The sequence below is a fragment of the Platichthys flesus genome, chromosome 10 (assembly GCF_949316205.1).
Source record: "Platichthys flesus chromosome 10, fPlaFle2.1, whole genome shotgun sequence".
Classification (NCBI taxonomy): Eukaryota; Metazoa; Chordata; class Actinopteri; order Pleuronectiformes; family Pleuronectidae; genus Platichthys; species Platichthys flesus.
The window spans coordinates 5278220-5301054 of NC_084954.1; the positions used below are offsets into that span (position 1 = coordinate 5278220).

General features: G+C 44.6%; 1 protein-coding gene across 1 annotated transcript in view; it reads left to right on the plus strand.

The window, feature by feature from the left end:
* stard9 (StAR-related lipid transfer (START) domain containing 9) overlaps window positions 1-22835 on the plus strand; it is a 37917-nt gene that overhangs the window by 12040 nt on the left and 3042 nt on the right. The window contains exons 4-30 of the mRNA XM_062397200.1: window positions 2516-2632; window positions 2878-2910; window positions 3026-3087; window positions 3201-3313; window positions 5306-5448; window positions 5649-5716; window positions 5909-6006; window positions 6215-6436; window positions 6895-6992; window positions 7086-7163; window positions 7446-7523; window positions 8096-8275; window positions 9111-9162; window positions 9630-9755; window positions 10211-10293; window positions 10506-10567; window positions 11056-11249; window positions 11464-11944; window positions 12091-18699; window positions 18930-19142; window positions 19232-19418; window positions 19871-20017; window positions 20200-20299; window positions 20521-20687; window positions 20793-20857; window positions 20960-21162; window positions 22131-22210. Of these exons, the coding sequence (XP_062253184.1) occupies window positions 2516-2632; window positions 2878-2910; window positions 3026-3087; window positions 3201-3313; window positions 5306-5448; window positions 5649-5716; window positions 5909-6006; window positions 6215-6436; window positions 6895-6992; window positions 7086-7163; window positions 7446-7523; window positions 8096-8275; window positions 9111-9162; window positions 9630-9755; window positions 10211-10293; window positions 10506-10567; window positions 11056-11249; window positions 11464-11944; window positions 12091-18699; window positions 18930-19142; window positions 19232-19418; window positions 19871-20017; window positions 20200-20299; window positions 20521-20687; window positions 20793-20857; window positions 20960-21162; window positions 22131-22210 (10059 nt within the window). The remainder of the gene's footprint in view (window positions 1-2515; window positions 2633-2877; window positions 2911-3025; window positions 3088-3200; window positions 3314-5305; window positions 5449-5648; window positions 5717-5908; window positions 6007-6214; window positions 6437-6894; window positions 6993-7085; window positions 7164-7445; window positions 7524-8095; window positions 8276-9110; window positions 9163-9629; window positions 9756-10210; window positions 10294-10505; window positions 10568-11055; window positions 11250-11463; window positions 11945-12090; window positions 18700-18929; window positions 19143-19231; window positions 19419-19870; window positions 20018-20199; window positions 20300-20520; window positions 20688-20792; window positions 20858-20959; window positions 21163-22130; window positions 22211-22835) is intronic.

Here is a 22835-nt window from a genome sequence, read left to right on the forward strand (position 1 = left end):
TGGATTAGTGTATAGAAATAACGAGATCATCAGGTTCAAAGAAGGATCAGATAGCCGGAGTGAAGTTCCTGCTCTTTGTGCGAAGCCTGCCGACACCCTCAGTCCCGCCATAGGCCCCATAGTGAGAATTTAAGAGGGTCAACTTTAACAAGAGGCGTGTTGATTCTCCGTGCTTGAGGGAGGAGAGGATGTCTCTGTCTGTTTTTTCGAATAGTGGGACGAGGACAAGACGGGGGCGGCGCTGCTTTGTGTCTCCGTGTTTAAGCCTCCATTCAGCTGAGAGGCAGGGGGCAGCACTTGGTGGTCCGAGCTCCAGTGGACCGCACACTTTGTGATTGTTTGTTGAGCAACAAGTGAATGAAATCCACTCATTCTCAACCCTTGTCTTTGCATGAAAGAAAATATTAGTTTCTGCTTTGGCTTTACAATAATTAGTTTTCCTGTATCTAGACTTAAATGTAATGTTTATTATATATTGTCATATACAGCTTCATTTAGAAAGTATCCTTATCTTTTGGGGTTATTTGAAAAGTTTAAATTAGAAGTTAAACTAGATTCCTATGCATGTGAATGATGAGGGTTTCTCCTTGGCGCCTGCTGGTGATTTATAGGGTCATTGAGTAGGACAGCCGTTGGGGGCAGAACTTTTACTAGTTGCACGTGTCTGTTGTCTGCACACGGTTGGCTAGGCTACAGAGAAATACTGTAAAATGAGAAATACTGGCTGTCGGGTTCGGGGCCACAGCTGTTTGTTTTCTTTCTTGATTTATGAATCTTTATTAGTTCTCTTTTTTGATAAATTGTTTTTTTTTCTGTATACTGAGCAAAAAATTTAAATTATATATAATTATATATATAAAAGAGAAAAGGAGGCAAATTCTCACATTTGAGAATATGGCACTATAAGGAATGTTTGACATTCTGGCTTGATGCATGATTTAAATGACAAATCTATACATTTTATTCAAGTCATTTAAACGTTTGTATGAAATTGTATTGGCCCTTTTATAGCATTTTTCGATAATTGCTAAACTTTTGGTAAACTAATAAATTATTTGGAAACCAACCGATTAATCAATACTTGTAGTTGTGAGGTTGTAGCCCTACATTGGTGTTGGACTCTGTGGCGTTGGACTCAGTGTTAGTGTTTGTGTCAGTGTTGGAACATTTTACTTCTCAGAGAAAAAAGTAAGTCTGTCGAATATTAACATAGATTTACACGTCTTAAGAACAACCAGATGACCGGTGCCGCTTTCACAAGGCCCGGGCTTTTCACAACAGCTTTCAACCACATCCAACCTAAACCTATTCCCAACGTTTTGTAAGCCTAGAGTACACACAGGCTCAGCTCCAGGTCCATGCTTCTCCTGATGCTGATACACACACACACACACACACACACACATATACGTACATGGGAGGCATGTTGACAGTATTCCCGTGTTTGATCCTGGGAGATCTTGGTAGATCTTAAAGCCTCCTCCCTCTTAAGTACACTCGCCGACCGGACTCTGTAGTCCAGACTCGATCCCGGGGGCCAGGGGAGGAGACCCCCTCACTGATCCCAGGGTGTGTTATGGTTCTGTGGGGGGAATGTGCTGTGTCTCAGGTCTGGTCTGGATCAGGTTGCTGCCCCCCCCCAAGTTTTGCGTTTGGACTGAGTTGTTGCGGATGAGGCCACATGTCACCCGGAGTCAGTTTTTGATGGAGTTTCTTTTGGCTTATCTCTAATGACCTGGAGAGTTTTTTCCAGTGAAAGACAAATTAAAAAAAACGTTTTTGTGATGTGGCCTCATGCTAATAATCTCCAGATTCAGACACACAGAGGGAAAGAAAACAAGAGGCCCTAGGTGATTGTTTTGAGTTGGACTCTCCCGTATCACCACCTCGCTTCTAGGGGAGGTTTATTTTCCTGACCTGGTCACTCCTCACCAATTTCTTCTTACCCTCGCATTTGTTTCTCTCACATACACATTCTGCAGAAGTGTTTACCCAGAGCAATAGCTGACCTCGCTGCTCAGTTGCCCAAACACCTCGGCAGGAAGCAGCATTAGTTCCCCACCTCTGGCCTGGAGCTACAGCATTGTGATGGTGAAACCTTGATGCAAATTTACGCTGCTGTAAAAACACAATGCAGTTAACATCAAGGGCATCGGCTTACATTGTAAACACCACATCAATCTACAAGTGCGTTTACTATTTTAGTAAAACAAGCTTTCAGATGTGTTTGAAGAAATCGTTCCTTACTTGAAAGAAATCCATTATTCAACATCTAAATGTTTTTGGAAGAAAAGGAGTGAAATCTAGGTGATGAGCTGCACCACCCAGTTGTTTATAGACTTCTCTTTGCCTACATCTATAGTAATGCATTTGTAAAATTATAACAATCTCATGACAGGTGTAAACGTGAAGTAAAAACTCAGTGATTGGTTTTAAAACTACAACATAGAAGTGTGGATGTAGCCTTAAATGGTCTTTCTCCATGTATTCATGACGTATGGGTTCTTGTCCTCAGGTGTTCCAGGACCTGGGTGTGTTGGTGCTGTCCGGAGCGTCGGAGGGATACAATGTGTGTCTGTTTGCTTACGGCCAAACAGGATCTGGAAAGACGTACACCATGATGGGGACACCGGTGAGGAGTAGGGCCGGGGCAAGCGCCAGACCCACTGGATGGGAGTACATGTTATTTGAGTAGATTTAATTGAACCTTCGGGGCCTCAACTGATCTCAACAAACACAAAGGAATCAATGCTCTGCTCTGAAATTGAAACTGTGATGCACTGCAGAATAAGCAAAACAATCTCTAAAGAAAAGCATCAAGTTCTGATCCATTCTGTGTCTCATTCTGTGTTTTGTTTTTGTTTTGAACGCCGTCAGGACTCCATTGGCTTAACCCCTCGCATCTGCCAGGTAGGATAGTCCTTTATAATAACATGAATGAAGAGAACACACTGATAATACTGCTGCTGCTCGTGTGCCTGGTGTTAAACTGTGAAGTACCTTTTATTCCTCCCTTTGCTTGCAGGGTCTCTTTAGGTCTGAAGACACTTTTCCCGATGGGCAAAATTCAAGCAGAGTGGAGATCAGGTACGTTATTCTATCATCTATGTGTGACTGTATAGGTAAATTAAATGATTCAATCCTGACGTTGTATTAGAGTCTTCATAGTTGGATGTTGTCCTGCTCCTTTGTCCCTGCAGCTTCCTGGAGATCTACAATGAGCGTGTGAGGGACTTGCTGAGAGGAGGAGAGCAGAAGAAGAAAGCCTCACTTAGGATCCGAGAACATCCTGAGAAAGGACCCTACGTTCAAGGTGAGTGTTGGAGCAGCTACGTCTACACTTAGACAAGTGGAAGAAAGCAAAGATGCATGTGAACGCTACAGGTTAAATGTTTTCAGATCACGTAAATGTTTCCCATCTGAGAGCAGGTACCTTCAGTCCCTAGCATATAACACCTCTGCAGGAGAAGTAGAACACAAAGCAGTTTTATAAACACCACAAAACATAAAGCAAAGAAAGTGGCAAACTTAATTATAATTCTAACTCAATATTCTTGCACAGCTGAAGATAGAATCGCACAAAATATTGTGCTCAAACACCAACTGATCATTTGTGCACTTGTCTCTTTCTGTCTATCTTCCTGATTAAATACTTAACTTGAGGTCCAGAGGCTCCAAATTCTCATTACCCTCCCTGGATAATTTCAGTCAGATTAAATATGATATTTGGGTTGGTGCTCTGCAAAAGTGCTCTTTTCAACCAACTGGCAGGAATCTTATGACTCAGCTTGGCAGTGGGACTGGGCATATTTCAATAGAATGGACTCATGATTAGTTGCTCTCACAGGCTCTGACCTCCAAGAAGAGTTAAGTGACAATTTGTTCCCAGCCGCTCATAGTGAATCATATGTCTCCACATGTAACACGCATCGGTTTGTCAAATCATGGTCTTGGATGTGTAACTGCAGTATTTTCAGTAATACTCTGCTCCTGTGTATTTAGTTTATAAATCACTTGGTCACTGGTGGAATTTGGTTCCCTTGTTAAACTTTTCCTCGGGTCCAGAATTGGCCCTTCCTCCCTCCCACCCTCTCTCCCTCCCTCCGTCCTTTTCTTTCTCTCCCTCTCATTGGCCCGCCCCTCTCTGTTTGAAGCCCGACATCCACTCATTGTCTGTATCAAGAGAAATCCCAGATGACCAGAGGAAGTGAAGTCATTTCCTTTCGGTTCCAGGGAGAACACTTCACCGTACACACAGAGAAAACTTAGAAGACTCACAGTTTACACAGTTTCTCTTCCATCAGCACAAGTCCCACCCGACAGCATTTTACTCTCACTATTATTGTTTTTGAAATGATTTCGGAGAATTGTGTTACTGGATAAATGAAAACAAAGAAGACGTAACCATGTGTTCGAGCGACGAGAGACTTTGTGGTTTCCTGTGCACGTGTTTAACAGACGCTTAAGTTGATGTGATTCATGCCTGGAAGTAGAGCACGTTCACAGATGATCTGTTAGTAAAAGCTCCGGGGGAAAGTATTACAGCTCAAACAGGAAGATGTTTGTTTCTTATTCACATTTCTATCTCTCTGGATGATTAATGCTTGTGACAAGTGTCTTTGTGTCATTGTCAGTGTTACACACTTCTATATTTTACTCAATTTACCAGTGTAATGTTAATATCCCCCTCGTCATATAACTTTGGAGGATATAGTGATCAGTTTGTTCATCCATCAATCCATCCCTCCATCCATCCATCCAACCATCCATCCATCCATCCATCCATCCATCCATCCATCCATCCATCCATCCATCTATCCATCCCTCCCTCCATCCTTCCCTCCATCCATCCATCCATCCATCCATCCATCCATCCAGCCATCCAGCCATCCATCTATCTGTCCCTTCCTCCATCCATCCATCCATCCATCCCTCCATCCCTCCCTCCCTCCATCCATCCATCCATCCATCCATCTTTAATGGTTTTTAATTAATGTTTCAGAGCAAAACTGACAGTAGATTTTGTTTTATGAATAAAACTCAAAATCTGATTGTGATTTTTTTTTTTTTACATCTGATACTATTATGTAGTTCAGTGGAGTTTTTCTGTGTTTTTGATAAAGAAATAAATAATTTTGCATACAGTCTTATAATGATTCAAACCTGTGCCTAGCAGATGTTCCTCTTCCCTCTCTGACCTAATTACCTTTCTCCAAACTCCCATCATGAACTGACATTTTATCATTTTCATTACTGCTCTTTGTTTACATGCTTTCTAATCTTTTCTCTGTTCCTCTCTGATCAGATCTGTCTCAGCATGTGGTCTCAGACTGCAAACAGGCCATGGACCTTTTGGAGGAAGGCATTGCCAACCGCATCACAGCAGCAACGCACAACCATGACGCCAGCAGCAGATCCCACGCCATCTTCACCATCCAGTACACACAGGTCATCATCGCCCTCACCACCCGATGAGCTAACTACACAGTCACACTTATTATTTCACAATCTGATAATGATTCACTGACATGTTTTTGGGCCAATAATGTCTCATTGCTTTCTGACATTTGATTAATATGGGAACTATATATTTTAATGTGAAACAGGTTCCAGTCTGATTGCTCTTGTAATTTCCCCCCCCCCCACAGGCAATCCTGGAAAACGACCGTCCTTCAGAAACTGTCAGCAAGATTAACCTGGTGGACTTGGCTGGGAGGTGAAACAGCTTCTTTCCTTCTTCCCTCTTCTTTGTCAACATGCTTTAACTTCATTGACAAAGCTGCCCCCTAGTGGCTCTTGGCTACTGCCTCTCCATTCTCACATTTTGCCCACATCTACATTTCATTATTTCAAATGAGACAACCTGAACTTTTATGTTTTATGTTGTGTTGTGTTTTGTTTTTGACAGTGAGCGAGCCGACCCCCACTACTGCAGAGACAGACTGACCGAAGGCTCCAACATCAACAAGTCGCTGGTCACGTTGGGCATCGTCATTTCTGCTCTTGGTAAAATACAATACTGTTAAAAACGTTATTATTACAGTTTGAAGTTCGAGTGATGAAGTAGAAGAATGTTGTTTTCAGATTGGAATAACATTTTGCATGCAGCTACACAAATTCCTGTTTTTCCTTCCGCGTTTCATCTGAATCCTCTTTCCTTTCCGTTTTACTTTCTCGGCACATCTCACAATTCTTGTATCGTGCTCTTCCACAGCCCAGAACTCCCAGATGTCGAGCAGCTGCCAGAGCATCAACAGCATGGCCTCAGAGGCTGATGGCAGCACGGTGGGTAGTCACAGCAGCTCCCTGTCTGGAGGAGGAGGAGGAGGAGCAGGAGGAGGGAGGAGGCACTGCTTTATCCCCTACAGAGACTCAGTCCTCACCTGGCTGCTGAAAGACAGCCTGGGCGGCAACTCAAAGACCATTATGGTTGCAAGTAAGTGGAATTCCAGATATTTAATATAGCACTTCCTTAAGCTTGGCTAACTTTGTAAAAGAACATTAAATTATGGTCAGAAGGGATGTGTAAATGAGCTGAGAGGTGACATTGGATCCTAGATTTTTTTATTTATGTAAACGTTGTCCCAGATAGTGAAGTGGTGACTGATTGTGTTGTTTAAAGTAGACGTGAGCGCCCCTTTAAGGGAATACAGCGGTGATTTTGTGTGTTCCTCAACAAATAAATTGTTTGTAAGTGTCATTCAGTGTTTTCTAAAAGCAGTTGAAGGAAAACTTTGTCAATTCTTAGTCTCTGAAATGTGTCTATGCCTCCAAACCTCTGTGCTTTCTAATGTGTCACTGTCGGCTCTCTTCCCAAACTGACATTGGTACTTCATGTGATCTTTATGTTAATTGCTGTGTGTGTGTCCTTTCCTGTGCGTTTCTGCTGTGCAGCGGTTTCCCCCTCCGCTCACAGTTACAATGAGACCCTCAGCACTCTGCGCTACGCCGCCCATGCCAGGAATATTGTCAATAAACCCAGAGTTAATGAGGTCAGTGGCAGCTTATGAATCTGATGCCAAAATGTAATGTCTGGGCTAAATGTTTTTCGGCCGGTTAATGTGTGTGCTCTGAATTCTGTGCAGGATGCCAACGTTCGTCTGATCCGGGAGCTGAGAGAGGAGATTGACAGGCTGAAGAGCATGCTGCTCAGTTTTGAAATGGTACAGTGACCTTTTATCATTAGAGCATGTCGCTGACTCTCTCAGGGATATGTCCCGCTTCCCCATAAAAAGAAAGCTCTCTTGAAACTGAAAGGCTTTGAATAAAAGAGATTAGAACATTACACACATTTTGGTACTAAAGGCCTAAAACTGTGCTTTGTGACTTTGTGACATTTAGTGAATGGTAAAGATCGAAACGCATTGTATCGTGTGACGCTTTCCCTTTGTACAATATGCTGACTGATCTTTTCTTTTTTTTCCTTCCTACCTTTTGACTGACAGCAGCGCAATCCCAGTCCGTCCCTGAGTGATGAGAGGGATGGAAATCTCTCTGACATGGTGCTTCAGAACGAGCTGAAGGTAACGCAGGGTCGGCACAGACGGCTGCAGCTGGCTGCTATCAAACAGATGAATGTTTTCCAAGACTCTATGACAGATATTTCACAGGACAGAGATCCAGGGCCCCGTGTAATAAGTTGCATCTAACCCTGATCGACTGATTTATCTCCAAATACGTTGATCTGCCAGATGGGGTCACAGATACAGAGATAGAAGTATGACATGTAGATTCACACAAAGTACTGCACTGAAAATGTTCTATTTATGGGGATTTTGGGATCAAACTTTGAGATCCTCAGTGAATCACTTGAAATAGAATATTACATTTTATTACAAACCCTTAAAATGTACATCAGGAGCCTGCTATGTTGCATCACCATGTTTCTACAGTAGCTCAGAACAGACAAACCAAGCACTAGACCTAGAGAGAGCCTTCTGTGTTTTTTAACTTTATCCTAAAGTCACGGTAGTTTCTTCTACACTTTGGGAAAATTAGGAGTTTAAGGGGCAAATATTTATTTGCTTGCTTCCACTTTTTATTCAACTCTCTTCATGATCTCCCTTCATCCTTTTCACCCTCGTCTCCTCCTCAGGTGCAGCAGCTGACGAAGGACTGGTCTGAGAGCTGGGGAGACAAGACGGAGCTGCTGGAGAAGTACAGTGTGGACATCAACAGGGAGCGGGCTGGCTTCCTCATCAACTCCCTCTCACCTCACCTGGTCACCCTCGATGGAGATGTCCTCAGCACCGGGGTCGTCTTCTATCACCTCAGGGTAAGAGAGAAGTGGATTTCTCCGTTTATAAACATATTCTTTTTTATGATGTGCACATGCTGGTTTAGGTATTAGAGTTACAAGTTAAGGTGCTGGAGCTAATGTTAATATTAGTATTGTTTGTGTTGCTGCAGTTTGATGCACAAACTGTGTTTTTTCCTTTGCTCTACTTTTCCACACTCTAAAGTCGCTGTTTTGTCAGCTGTCTTGAATAAAGCCATAAAATCTCTTTCTTTTCTTGTCTGCTAGGTTCTTCCCTCTCCTCCTTCTATTTCTCTCTGTTCTGCTAGAAAAACAAAAACAAACTCTTGAGAAAAGGTGTGTTTCTACTTCCTACTTTCTTTTTAACTTTTACTCTCTGTCTGTCCTGTCGATCTCCCGTCTCTGTCTGTGTGTGAATGTCTTCTGCGATGCGTGGAGCAGGGATTGATAAGAGGCTCTTAGTTCTGAGGCTAGGACTCGGGGGAGCTCGAGATGCCCTGATTCTGACAATGACAAGCTTACCCTTAGGCCTGACAATTACACTGCTTCCTGCACGTGAAGAGCTGAGGCCACCTGGGAGCACACGTGGGGTTGACACCGTATTAGAAAGCCTTTAATCGCATTCGATAAGACTTCAGTAAACAAATTGTTATTTTTTCTGTCAGAAAAGCGAAGGATTAGAAGGGAAAGGACAATAGTTCTCTTAAGACCATTGTTTAAAATGTTTGGCATTATATCTACTGCTGTTTTTGTGCTGAAGATACACTGAATAAAGATAAAAGTGTGCTTTGTTTTGATGTTTTGTGTTCATGTGGATTTTGTATTTACACCATGTTTCTTGTTGTTGTTGTAGGAAGGAGTCACTCACATGGGACCTCAGAACCAGTGTGAAGAGCCACAGATAGGTAACAGTTATCACCGCTGCGTTTGTTTGTTTTTGTAGGATTCGAGTGCAACACAAGTTCATTTCGTCTCCATGTTCCCTCATCCAGCTGCAAATATTCACTTGCAGACTGTGTAATGCGATTTTATTGTTTGTTGTGAACTGTTATACAGTACAAGAGTGGCAATCCTCAAAGCCTCTTACAGGCGTGTGTTATCACAGAGTAAACATGCAACAAAATGTGACAGCTCTAGACAATACATGCAGCAAAACACACAAGTTAAAATGGAAGATTCAGGTCAGTAACTTGCAGTGCATTGTAATAGTGATGTGAGAGTGCATAGTAAAACATCATATGTCTGAAAATGGCTTGTTAACTTTGCATTAAATGCTGCATTGAGCACTGAATATATTCAACAGTACAGCAGCTGCCTCGGGAGAGCTTTCTAAATCGGTATGTGTGATTGTGTTTCTGTTTCCCGGCTCTAGTTCTGCAGGGCAGTGCGAGCTGTGAGATTGAAAACCGTGGAGGTGTGGTGACGCTCAGACCCCTGCCAGGCTGCTGCTGCCTGCTCAACGACAGAGAGATCACCGAGCCCTGCCGACTGGCTCAAGGTCAGCCTCTGTCCACTAGATGTTTATTTATATTTTTAACCCTGCACGAGAAACAAATTGGATGGTTTGTAATGAAATTAACAGCAAAATAGAGCAGAGTGGTCGGGGGCACGTTTTAATATTTGATTCCAGCTTCTATTGATTTTTATGTCGCACTTATTTGACAAACAACTCGTACCCTTTTCTTATTTCAACATTCGGAGGCTGCTATTGTTTATAGAAGTTTATCCCCGAGGCAACACTTGATAGAGTTGAAAGAGAAAGTAATAATTTGTACCATTTCAGTTCTGGTTGAATTGATTGCATCTCTAACAATACGAGACTACAGATTTTAAAATGACACATTTATTGATCGCCTTCTCAGTAATAGTTTTTGCCGTGATGAAACACTGATGTCTTCTTTGAAAATCGATGCAGCTTTACTTGTGCCAACAAATGTGTCTCTCTGTCTCCAGGGATGGTGATCACCTTGGGAGGAGTGCACAGGTTCCGCTTCAACCATCCGGCAGAGGCAGCCGTCCTCCGGGAACGCAGGCGGGTAGGTGCTGCTCAGCTGAAAGTGAATGTCATGCTCCTGGTTGAGGTGGCAATCATTGTGATGTTAATGATGTGAAGACAATACTACAACGTCAAGTCATGCACAATATGAATACACACTCACAAGAAATATCTGTTCTCACAATACTTTCTGTGGTGATTGTTTATTTTCTTGTGAATTGAATCAGTACATCTCTTATCTGTTGTTCTCAGGCTAGTGAAGGTGGCATGAACTGCACCTACATTGACCTCTGCCCCTTGACCCCTGACCACAGGTAAATACTGTCAACAAGAAATAAAGTTGCACAACGATACAAGTGTTGTTTTAGAACTGCTGTGTGTCTGCGTGTGTGATGTGCAGAGACCATATTCTGCCAACTCAAAGCATACATATTTGATCAGAGGTACATGTGTTGTACCATGGTACACGCTGTAGAAATAGGGCAGTGCTTCATGCTTCGTTGCATGTTTTCCTTCAGCTGGTGCAGATACCATGAGTTTCCATTAGCCCCCACCGTCTTGAACAATCCCAGTTAGCTGTGTACAGGACACGCACAATAGTTGCTTGGTAACTGCTCAGACGCAGAACTGACAACCAACAACAGAAGCTTCTTCTTTAAACTCAACACTCCATCAACCAGCTGCTATATTCTAACATCAAATGTGGCGTCAATGCCTTTTTCTGATTTCCTTTTTTTAACTCTTATTTCATCATAGTTTCTCAGTCTGCGTTTCATCCTGTATCTTTGTGGCTGGATTATAGTGTCGAGGAAGCGCAGCTCCAGGAGCAGCTGGGTGCCTGTCTCTCCTGCAGCGAGGAGCCTACTGTGAGGCAGCGGGTGGAGGAGCAGCAGCGCTACGTGGAGGGTTTGCGGGAGGAGATCCAGGCTGCACAGAGACGAGCGGAGGAAGGGCTGGAGAGGGAGCAGGCTCACCTTCAACAGCAGCACGCTGAGAGTAAGTGCTACACACACACACCCACATGCAGAAAGTTGTCCCCGATGCTGATGTAGATACCAAGCAAGTTTCAATATCCAAGCACAGAATCTAGAGAGAGAAAACAAATAATAAAGTCTAATCAAAAACTACTTGAAATTCAGTTTATTTGATGAATTTGTGTGTGTAAATGTATTCCTTCTAACACTACTCTTCTTGTTTCTTTATCCATTAGTCCAGCAGTGGATTCTACAAGAGAAACAAAGTCTGACAGCTTTCACACAGAGAGTCACCCAAGAATCTGGAGTTCAAACAGACGTCATCCCTGAGTCTCTCCTGGGGCGGCTCGCAAGCCGGGCCCCCGAGGATCAGGACGAGCCGACAGTGAACCTTCCCTGCCAGGTGGTAAAAGCCAGGAAGAAGGCGGTACAGGAGGAGCTTATAAAGCATCACGCCCTTTGTCGTGCCGAAAGCCGCATCCGTCGGAAAAGGCTGCAGTACCAGCTGGAGAGAATTGCCCGAAAACAGCATCTATTGGAGGCTAAGAGGAAACTGCAGCAGCTGGAAAAGGCTCTGCCTCCTGGACCCGACAGCCCAGAGTCTCTTGAGCAAGTGTCCCCCTCAAACCTCAGGGGACGACACTTTGTTTCTCGAAGACACTCGTTCTCAGCAGATCTCCTGTCCCAGCTCTACCCACAACACACGCCCATCTTCAGGTGAGCACGAAGAGTAAAATGGAAAAACCTGTCGAGTAAGTTGCTGCTGAACTATGAGGGGCTAATACAGAAAAGATATTCTCAGGCTGTTTTGGTTGCATTAACCTCCCTATATTTTAAAATGTTCCTTTTTTTCTACTCAACAGACATTTCCTGAAGAGAAACCGACCCGCAGACCTGACTTCGGATTCCATCGGCAGCAGGAAGTGGGTGTCAGATGAGTGTCTTCCACGAGAAAGAACTCAAAGCTGTTCTGGAACAATCTTCTCAGGAGATAGTCCGTCCTGCCGGAGTAGATTCACCTCCTCTGAAAACATCAGACAAACTTCCGGTGAGGAACCACAAGCTCTGCCGTGTCGGGATCGACCTGAGAGAAAACCTCTGCTGCCGAACCGAGATCTGTCCTTTAAAAACCGATCGGATCGAAGCACAACAGTTTCCTTGAAGTCACCGCTTGGACCTGCGGTGCCAGTCAGCAAAGAACATATACATGGATCCACAACGGACAAACCCAGTTCTGAAACTGTCTCTTGTTTAACTGGGAGAACCCCGTCCCACACACCTAACAGTGGACTAGACACCATCAGGAAGTCTTTCTCTAGTTCTGTGGGACCCAGGTTAAAAACAGCTCTGTCCAAAGTGTTCAGAAAACCACCGACGGGTACGAATGGAGGACGAAGCCTCAAACCTTTGGGGAGGATAGCGAGCAAATTTCACTGGAGACAAAAAAGAGACGGGATCCTAAAAGACGACAACATGAGCCGAGGCCAATGTGCCATCAAAGCAGCCGTCTCGTGCGAGGAGCTTGACCAGAGGAGTCGTTTTGATGGCGTCAGACAGAGGAGATGGCACAGCACCGACGCCCTGGTGAAAAAGACGTGCAGATGGGTTGAAAGGCAGCAAGAACTGATCGGATGGGATGAGGAGCAAGAAGAGAGGGATGAAGGGACGTCAGACTGCGAGAGCATTTTCTCTCTCGACTCGCTGTCCTCTGCTTACGTGACGGCTCTAGCGGAGCAGCTGAGGCAAGAGGAAGCTCAGAGTGGAGCAGAAAGTGAAGACTCTCAGATGTCTGAAGACTCTTTGGCTGTGGAGAGAAGTGGGAGACATCTTGCAATGGAGAGACTTACCCGCACAGTGGCACCAACTTACTCATTGGTCATGGATTCTACTGTTTTACCGATGTGGCACAGTGGTCAGAAACCGAAGGTAACCCCAGTGGAGGCGTTCCCAAAATCAAGATGTAAAGGTGAGATTGGTGCAGCAGGGAATCCTCAATCTGAAAACCCTTTAGTTGCAGATTCTAGAGGAAAAGACACTATGCAAAAAGTGACTGAAGACTCTGGTAACATGGAGACAACTTTGACCGACAGCCCGCGCTCACTGAGCAGCTACAGCGCGATGGAGCCTGAAAACCTGCTTCTCACTGACGCCTGGTCCTCCACTGATGCAGGAGACAGTCCCAGGATTCTAAAGGATTCCCTGCCTTCCCAAAGAAAAATGGTGTTCACACAACTGGAGAGCAGCAGCACCACCAGCAGCAGCAGAGCCAGTCTGACCAGTATGAACCTGTCAGACTTTCAGAGCGGATCCAGAAGCTGGAGCTCAACGTCCACCAGCGCTGATGGTGTAAATGTGACCGTGCAGAAACGCAGACTCATGGTTTCAGTGGAGTCTCAAACAACAACAGAAGAGCGAGCAGGGCCACAGTCTGCAAGTGTGGAAAAGGCTGTTATAGATACTGAAAGCCCAGCAACCTTCCCCACCTCAGATCGGACCACTTCTGTGTCCCACACTGGGATTCTTCACACTGCACAAGGATCAAACATGCATCAGGTGTTTACAGATGCACCTGCTGTCGTAGCTGGTGATGTCACTATGTCTTCTGACAGTGAAATGAGCCTCTCCTGTTCTCAATCAGAAACGAATGCCTGGACAAATCCTACTAGCAAAGGCCAAGACCTGAGTAAGATGTCTGAAGCTCTGAGTTCCCTCAAACCTTCCACTGAAGACGATTCACTATGCAATCTGGATAGAACAGAAACGTTTAAAGATGTGCAGCACCATGAGCCTGAAACTACCAAAGAATTATCACTGTCGAGGGATGAAACCAAAGGATCCGAGCAGCACGTTGCACTAAACCAGGAGCTTGTTAAAGCCACTTGTAAAAATTCCAGGAAGAGAAACAAAGAGGAACAGGATGCTTTTATTGGCAGCATGAAAATTCCAAAAAGGAGCAACAGCAGCGAACTGGTAACGCTCTGCTCACCACCAGTTTGCAGCTCGGAAGAGGTTTTGCTCGATGACAATAACAACGCTAATGGCTCTAAAGAGGTGCAGTCTGTGGTAGAGACTGAATGTTATTCTGCTTGTGCTGAGGGAAGAGACAAAGTGGCTTCAGGGGCATCTGCAGTTTCTGTCCCCATGAACAGAAAAGTTGGACCCGTCTTTGCAGACTCTAAATGTCGGCTTACAAGTGGGGACAAAATTTCCCAGAGCGGTTTCTCGCTGGGAGACAGAAAGGAAGACGAAAAAGGAAACGTAAGAATCGAGGAGGCAGTTGAAGAGACACGAGGGACTCACAGAAAGCATACATTTAATGATTCAGGTGCTATTTGTAGTGCCATTGACCTGAGAATCTCCGAAATGGTAAAAGAGAGAGTGAGGTTGTCATTGATTTGTAGTGATGGTGAGAGAACGAGCAGGAGTCAACGCCTGACTGCCTTAGCATCATGTGTAGGTAATTGTGTTGATGAACATGCATCGACGGAAAAACAGGTTAGAGATGAAAAGAAGGTTCAGGTGAAAGAGACAAACCTCAGTGGACATGAATCAGTGGAAACCACATGTGACCCGGAGAGAAATGAGCTCCTGACATCAAATCTGTCAGGTGAATTGAGAGAGAGAAGTAAGAGCTTCCTGCTTGAATCCACTAAAGTGACACTAAAGAATGACCAAGCTCGTAACTTTCCTGACGGGACTTTAAACAAGCCAATAAACAAGGAGGCCTCTCCCAAATGCAGTGACAGCCAATCACATCTGACACTGACCATCCAAGAAGAGGCTGAGCCCTCTGGAAAAAACATTTCCTCTATGAATGATTCTCCTTCAGCAAGAAAACATATTGATTTTCACAGAAACACTCCACAGGAAATTGCTCCATCTGAAGAAATGAATGATGTCGGTAAACAAAAAGTAACTTCCCATCGTAATTCTCCCAAGAGTGACGTGTACTTGAGGAGAATGGACTCACAGCGTTGCTCTGATGCTCCCACAGTTGATCCAGATAACCAACAACTTCAACAAATACACAATGAAACACCATCAATAATCAGTGATGCTTGTGTGTCTGTCCGTTTGGAAGCTGTCAGTTTGGAAAGTGCATCTATTGCAGAAGATAAAAACCATTATTCATACGAACAAAGCTCATCAAAGGCGACTGGCAAGCCTCACTTGTTTAGTCCCGACAGATCTGGAGATAAAACATTTTCAGATGGTCGTCTTCTGTTCATGCCACCCGATCCAAACAGGGACCAGAATACATCTTGTAATGAGAACGCCACGACCAAAGGGATGGCTGTTACTCCTGGCCAGGAGGAAAACGTTGAAGCAGAGACCACAACAGGAGGGAAACTGTCTGTCCCATCACAGGATCAGCTTAACTGTGCAGATCATTTGGCTCGAGCTTGTGAGAGCAAAAAGAATCACAACAAGAACCACGATCTATCAAATCCACAGAGAAAATGTGATAAAAATACTGAAGTCGACAGTAAAGGAACCCGTGTGATGACAAATCGGTCTGAAGCACCGGTTCCAGAGATCTCGGCAGAATTGAAACATGACAAAATTATTTGTGGCTCAATTCAGCCTCCGCTCAAAAGACCAAATATTGTCAAAAATACAAATGGCTCTGGATCTCTGGTGTCCAGAGAAGGGGATGTGAACACATCCTGTGGTACCCAATGTGACTCAGCCCTTCTGTTCAAAAAGACCAAGAGGTTCCGAAGGACTAAGACCCAGACTCATCCTACCTCTTCCTCTGAGTCCTCGCTGAAGTCGTCAGATGAGGATGAGGAGGATGATAAAACCACCAGAGTCCATCACAGTCGACTCTCATCTAAATGGTCCAAGCTCTCCACACAGAGTCATGGTAAACAAGATGTTACACAGCCTAGAAGCAACGGTCCAGATGCTTCTATGTCTGTATTAGTAAGCAAAACTAAAATGAAATCTTGTTCTGCTGGAACTCCGGGTCAAAGGGTTGAGCTGAAATTGAATAGAGACTACAACCAAAAGACAAACGCAGAAAGAATCTTTCCAAGTGCAAAGACGAAACTGACGCCCCAGGACTCCACTATGCATTTCGCCTCAAGTGACATCAACCCTTTCGTTCACCAGTGGCCAGACGACGACTCAGACCAGCAGTGCTACAAGAACCCGTCGTTTGGGAGCGCCGCGGACCTGTCCTGCAAATCTCCTCTTCTGAACAGTGCAGAGAAACGCATAACAAGGTGCTGCAGTGTGGACAACGGTCTGAACGGGCAGAACTCTCCTTTCAATTCCCACCTCAGCATGTACGCGGCCAACAAGGGGCTGTCCAGTACGCTGAGCAGCATAGAAGACTATAAGGAGCATGCAAACCAAACGTCCCAGCCTGCACCCGGTCAACAGATCGATATCCATAGTCATTTAGCCAATCCGACAGTGAGCAGCAGTTCGTCATGTAACGATGCTCCCGGTGGTTTTGGTACGAACTCCAGTCACGTGGATGAAATCATGTACGTTTACTCCTCCGAGCAAGAATCCCAGGTAAAGAAAGCCTGTGCCCAAAGGACGAGGACGAGCGAGCATGGCACTCAAACAGAGCGTGGGCTTCAAACAGTGAATGTTATTAAAAGCAGTAGTGGTCCAGTGAGGAAAGATCGTCACAGACGGAGCAACACCGAGGAACCTGCAACACGAAAAACCAAGACGGACATCAAAGAGTCTCCTACGTGGGTCAGCATGGAGAACATGTCGGCTCACCTCTCCAAGTTGATCGACAGCACCTCAGATCTGCTGGGAGACGTCCAGGAAATGAGGACCGGTGAAGTCAGCAGGTCCAGTCCGAGGAGGAGCCTCAACTTGTCAAACCTCAGTAGCTCCTGTGGTGAATCTGTCGACTGCACCACGAGAGACTGCTCTACTCAAACGGCTGTAGATGTTGGGATCCAGACAGAAAAGCTTTCCACACCAGCAGAGGAGGAAGTGGCCGTCCATCAGACGCCCAGTGAAAAGTCCAAACCTCATGAGATCAACGTGATAGTCAAAGTGATCGGTTCTGAGGCCGTCAGTGTGTCTCAAGACAAGGATGTGCACTGCGTGGTGAAAACAAAAGCCAACACGGGCCAAAAGATGCAGATGCAGCCTGACCTGAGGTTTAACGCCTCTGCTGCCTCACAGTCGGACAGCATCGGTCCTAAAACGCCCCCTCTGAAGATAACAGCTGAAAGAAGCGTGAGATCGGCTTCTTCTCGAGTCTCAAAGCAAAGCAGGCCTGAGGCTCCGTGCCATAAAAGTGCTGCAACTTCTGAAATCCCCCGAGGATCCTCAAGAGACCAACAGAATCACAGTTCGTCTGTGAGAAATGATCCTTCACCGTGTTCAAAGAAACAGGCCACGTATAAAGACCGTGCATCATCGCCCATTCTGACTGTGGAAGCAAGATTACGTTTGAAGCAAAGAGGAAAACAAACAACAACGTGTCCCTCCAATCATGTGGGTGGAAAAACCAGCCTCACTTTTGAGGAAGACGGACGAACTGTGTCATCCAGCAAACAGTCAACCTGCTCATCTGTCTCAGGCAATGTGCAAATGTCCACATCGGATTGTGATGTTTCATCGAGTCAGTCAGAGTCTGTGTGGCTGGAGGAGGGAAGTGAACTGAGCTGCTCGGGTTCTAAAGGATCAGAGAACTGCTCTGCAAGCCTCAGTTCATCTCTGGATAGATATGTAAAGACCTGTAAAGACAAGGGTGACACACATGCCAGCTCAAAAGGGCAGATGACCTCTCTTCAAGCAAAAACATCTAAAAAAGGTCAAACTGTGAATCACATCCGACCTGTATTAACACAAACTGAGCAGAAACATCAGGCGACAGCAAAACATGGAAAACCATCAGGCTACACAAGACCTGTGGTGGACTCTGTTGATTTCTGTATAGATTCCTGCGACTTGTCACCAGTCAACAACGGGACTGTTCAACTCCCAGAGGACGACGTGGTGTCCCTGGCTCCCAGTGAGTGCAACACAGATATCCTCGTGAGCATTAATCCTTTCAGCAGCCTGTCTGAACTTCAAGACTACCACATGGACCCAGAAGACCTGCCCGTGCACAACAAATTCAACAACTGGTCGGGCATCCACCAGCAACAATCCAAACACCTGAACCAGTTGGACACATCGCGGGGCAGCGAACACGACCGGAGCAGGAACCGTCCCGAATGGGGGGAGATGGAAAGTTTAGTTTCAAACGTGGAGTCTGTGGAGCCCAGCTACCGACGGGCGAGAGAGATAGAGAGGCTGCGACAGGAGAGAGAGCAGGTGACGGTCAACCTGAGCATGAACTCCACACCTCTAACCGTGGAGCTGACGGAGGCCAAGCTGCATTATGGGCTGGGAGAAACTGACACGCTGCTGAAGATGCTCTCCCCGAGGTGCAGAGACGAGCTGGAACCAAGGACGCCTGCTCCGACTAAACAGCAGCTGTACGACCGGTGAGAATACACACAATCCAAATACCATTTACTGTGATGTTATTAGGCCTGTGGATTGTTGGAAATATTCTGATAAGGCGGCCAATAGGATGCTTGAGTTTTGGGTCCATTATTAAAGCAATACATTTTATCCAAAAACTAAAAAAAAGGCATACTACAAGATAATAAATGTTGAAAAATGCCCTTTCCCATAATGTTTAGATTTCTATCTCTATAATCCTTCCCTTCAGACATCGGAGGAGTATCGAGGGTTTGAGGCAGGAGAGGCAGGAGAGGGAGGAGCGGCTCCAGACTTACCGGAGAGCTCGTAGTCTGAGTCCCAGCAAACATCCTCGCTACTCTCCTCCAGAGGCTGATTCATCCTCCAGAGTGTCTGCTGCCACGACCTGTCGCCGTAATGAGCAGCTGCAGCATCTCCGCCCAGACGGGACAGACAGCACCAGGTAAGACACTGGCTCTCCAACAAGAATAACAAAGCAGAATAGTAGTTTTTGAGTTTATTGTAATGTCTACTGAATATATTATATGACAGAACACCAAATCCTCCAAGAGGAGAGGGCCAGTGTCCGTCTGATATAGAGCAGCTGTTGCGTGACTACGGCCGAGCCCGAGAAGAAGCCAGGTCAGAGATTGCGAGGGCGCGAGAGCGACTGCGAGAGAGAACTGAGCAGGAGAAGAGGAGGCTGCAGCAGCAGCAGGCCTTGTCCCAGGAAGCAAAGGTCAGTTTATGGCTCATAATATATGTTATTATATTGTAAGTATCACAATACTTTGGTTCAGACCAAAGTTTTAGTTTAGACCCGTGTCAGAAAGTTTTTCTATTTGCTATTTAATATCTAATCATGTAGAAGAGAGAAAAACGTCTAATTCTCACATCTGACAAGTTTGAACCAGTAATTAAATTGATTCCAACAGTTATTTCTTTGGATGTATTAGTTATCACAGAATATGTTTTTCTATTTTTCATTTTTCCTGTTTCAAAATCATTTACCAAAAAAATTGGTTAAAATATAATAATTCTTGCAAACACAAATCGGCTTGTGTTTACCATGAAATAAAAACGATAAAGAATTCATATTGTGAATCAGTATTTTTAGTGTCTCTCAGTTAACTCGTGACTTCGCATTATTGCAAATAATTTCACCAGCCTCTCCATCTGTGTCTCGGGCAGGATGACCTGAGGCATCGGACCAGAATCAGTAACAGCACCTTGTGCACCGGGTCCAGTCTGAGCCTTTCCTCTGGACCCACTTCAGGGTACAACAGTGGCAACACTCTTCAGCTACAGACCAGCAACAGACCAGTTGTGACTGGACAGGTCAGTACACTAATGTCACATCAGATGTTAAACATTAAATACACGAGATGTAAGAACGTAGAGCTGAAAATCCAAGAATGGAAAATGAATGATCTGGAGGATTTGTACAAAAAAAAAATACTCGGCTCTTTTTAAAGTGAGAAAAACAAAGGGAAACTGTCAATGTTACTATTTCTGCTCAGACGACAGGGCTTCAGGATGAAGGGCTGAAGGTCAGGACACGTCCTCCTGTATGTGGTCCCCCGAGTGTGAAGACACAGAGAGTCTGGCTGTCGGCCCAGGGTAAGAACAGTGATTCACTAAAGCCTACAATACGTGGGCAGAACAAACATCTAATGTGTCCACAAGTATCAAATACAGAGGATGAATGGAATCCTTTTAGATTTAGAAACATAATCCAGAACTTTATATTATTCCAGATAACTTTGAAAATAGTTAAATTGGCCTGTGACTGATTTAGTTTTTGCTGAACTCTCTCTGCTCACATCCATGTTTCTCATTAGATGTCCGCCATGACGCCTCTATCACCTCCTTTGACCCCCTGATGACCTCATCTCCATCAGCCGCCACTGGTGCACGCCAACGCACCGCCTCCTTTGGCTCCGCCTCTTGTATCTCCACGACCTATCAGGACATCACGTCCATTCTCCTTCAGCAAGCTCTATCAGAGGTAAAACCATCTGGAGTTAAAGGATCCAACTTTCAGACGAGTCATTAAACGTTGATTTCATCGATTGCTCATCCTAATGACTCCAATAATCATCTTTCTCCACAGGTGCGATTAGCTTCAGCCAGAGATTTGACCAACCTGGTGATGGGCAAGGCCACAGCAGACTGGAGGTGAATTATTTTGTCCAGAACTTGTAGATCCTGTGGTTCGGGATTATAAATATCACAATATCACTCCAGATCGCTCATATTGTTAAATGTGTGTTTGTTCAGGTACCAAGGAGAAGAGCGTGGAATCCAGGCCTACTACAAACCCTCCTCCAGCCCGTCTGTCCACGGGTTCCTCGGGGCTGTGGAGCTGGACAGACCCGTGGACAGAGTGTGGAGCGTCATCTGCCAACTGTCCAAGAGCCACATGTACAACCAGTCAGTTCGTTCTGTGTGGACCCGACCACTAGATGACAGCACTCAGCTGGGTGAGTTAACCTTTCTGCTTACTATAAATATCTAATATATAAGTTATCATAGGGAAAAAGCAGTCGTATATTCTGGTACTTTTTTATTTGACTTGACTTTTTCTATTTTCATGCAACATTATAATTAGTAGGGAACTGTTGGGATATTTCTAGTTGTTTTAATTCAATTCTTTTAAGTTATACTTCTATTACTTTTTTTATCTTCAAAGCTGTTATTGGACTAAACCCCCCCCAGTTCAATTTATCTATGAAATAATCACAATTACATATTTGATTAGATTTTCCAGATTAACCACGTTTTAAATTGTTTTATTTCCACTTTAACTGAAGTGAGGGATCAGGATACTGGACAGAAATCCCAGTTAATGGTCGCAGACAGTTGCCAGTATGCAGTAGACATTAAATTAAATCGACTCATTGGTAAAATTAATCGTTTTTTGAGATGTACTGTTTTGTAGAACGGTGAGCTGCATGAATATTTTTTTTCCGCAATAACTATTTATATTTTTGTCTGTGCTGCAGAAGTGTTTACATTTTACGGCGCCTGCAAATGTATTCCCTTCACATTATGCATCCACCGCCCGTAGATATCTTCAGTACAATACAGAGACTCATTCATCACTGACAAGTATATTCTATTACCATGACTCTATATTCACACCTGCACTGTGACGCATTTCATTTCTTTGCTGAGACTCTTGCTTGGTCTCCACGGCGCTGCTAAAACCTTTTTAGACTTTCACCAAAGTTTGTTTTTTGTCTATTTGTTTGTTTCCATACAGATTTATAGTTTATTATACTAGTTCATCGTATCATGATTTAAAGACATGGTTTTTTTGGTCTATTTTGGAGTGAGAAGGCTTTTTAATCTTATCAAGCAGTAAAGCTCTGCTCCATCACCTCAGTTCCTTTGTATTTTATTTTATTTAAATGTTTTTAACAACCATCTTTTTTCTCTGTGTCTGTAGTTTACCTACTAACAGATGCGTCCATGTGCCACCTGAGTCAGCCGCGGGACTTCTGCTGCATCAGCACGGAGTCCAAGCAGGTAAGCACAGCTGCAGAGGCGCCCGGCCGTTCTCCATGATTACTCAGAGTCGCTCCTCTGTCGGGTCCAGTGAGCATTGACACCAAAATACATTTTCTCATTTACATGCATTGAAACCAGAATCCGACAGTGCTGTCTTTTGGAATTAGCACCAACTAGTGCAGTGTCCGGTTGTGGGACTCAGACCACAAAACCCTGAAGCTACACAAAGAGCTGTTCACCTGTTTATTCAGAGTTCGGTGAATCTCGACTCTACACAGAACCCAAAACTAAAGAATCAGTATTCCTAAACATGCTGTTGTGATGAACAACATCTTCTACATTCCTGAGTCCCATCCACTTCTGCTACAGGGCACTGGTCACCTGTTTATTCATAGTGTATCAACAAGTGTGTCCATATCGAACCAAATCCGACCCTAAACAACACACAAGTCCAGTTTGAAGCCGATAAAATGAACGGCTCTGGAGAAACGTGAGCCGATGACAGAGATTTCTGGAATTATTAGATAACCGATTCAACAACAAACACTGTGTCTTAGAAGTTTCTCATCACAAAATGTAGAACACGATATTTAGATTTAGTGCTAATGCCCATCAAAACAACACAGAGCATAAATGACAGCGA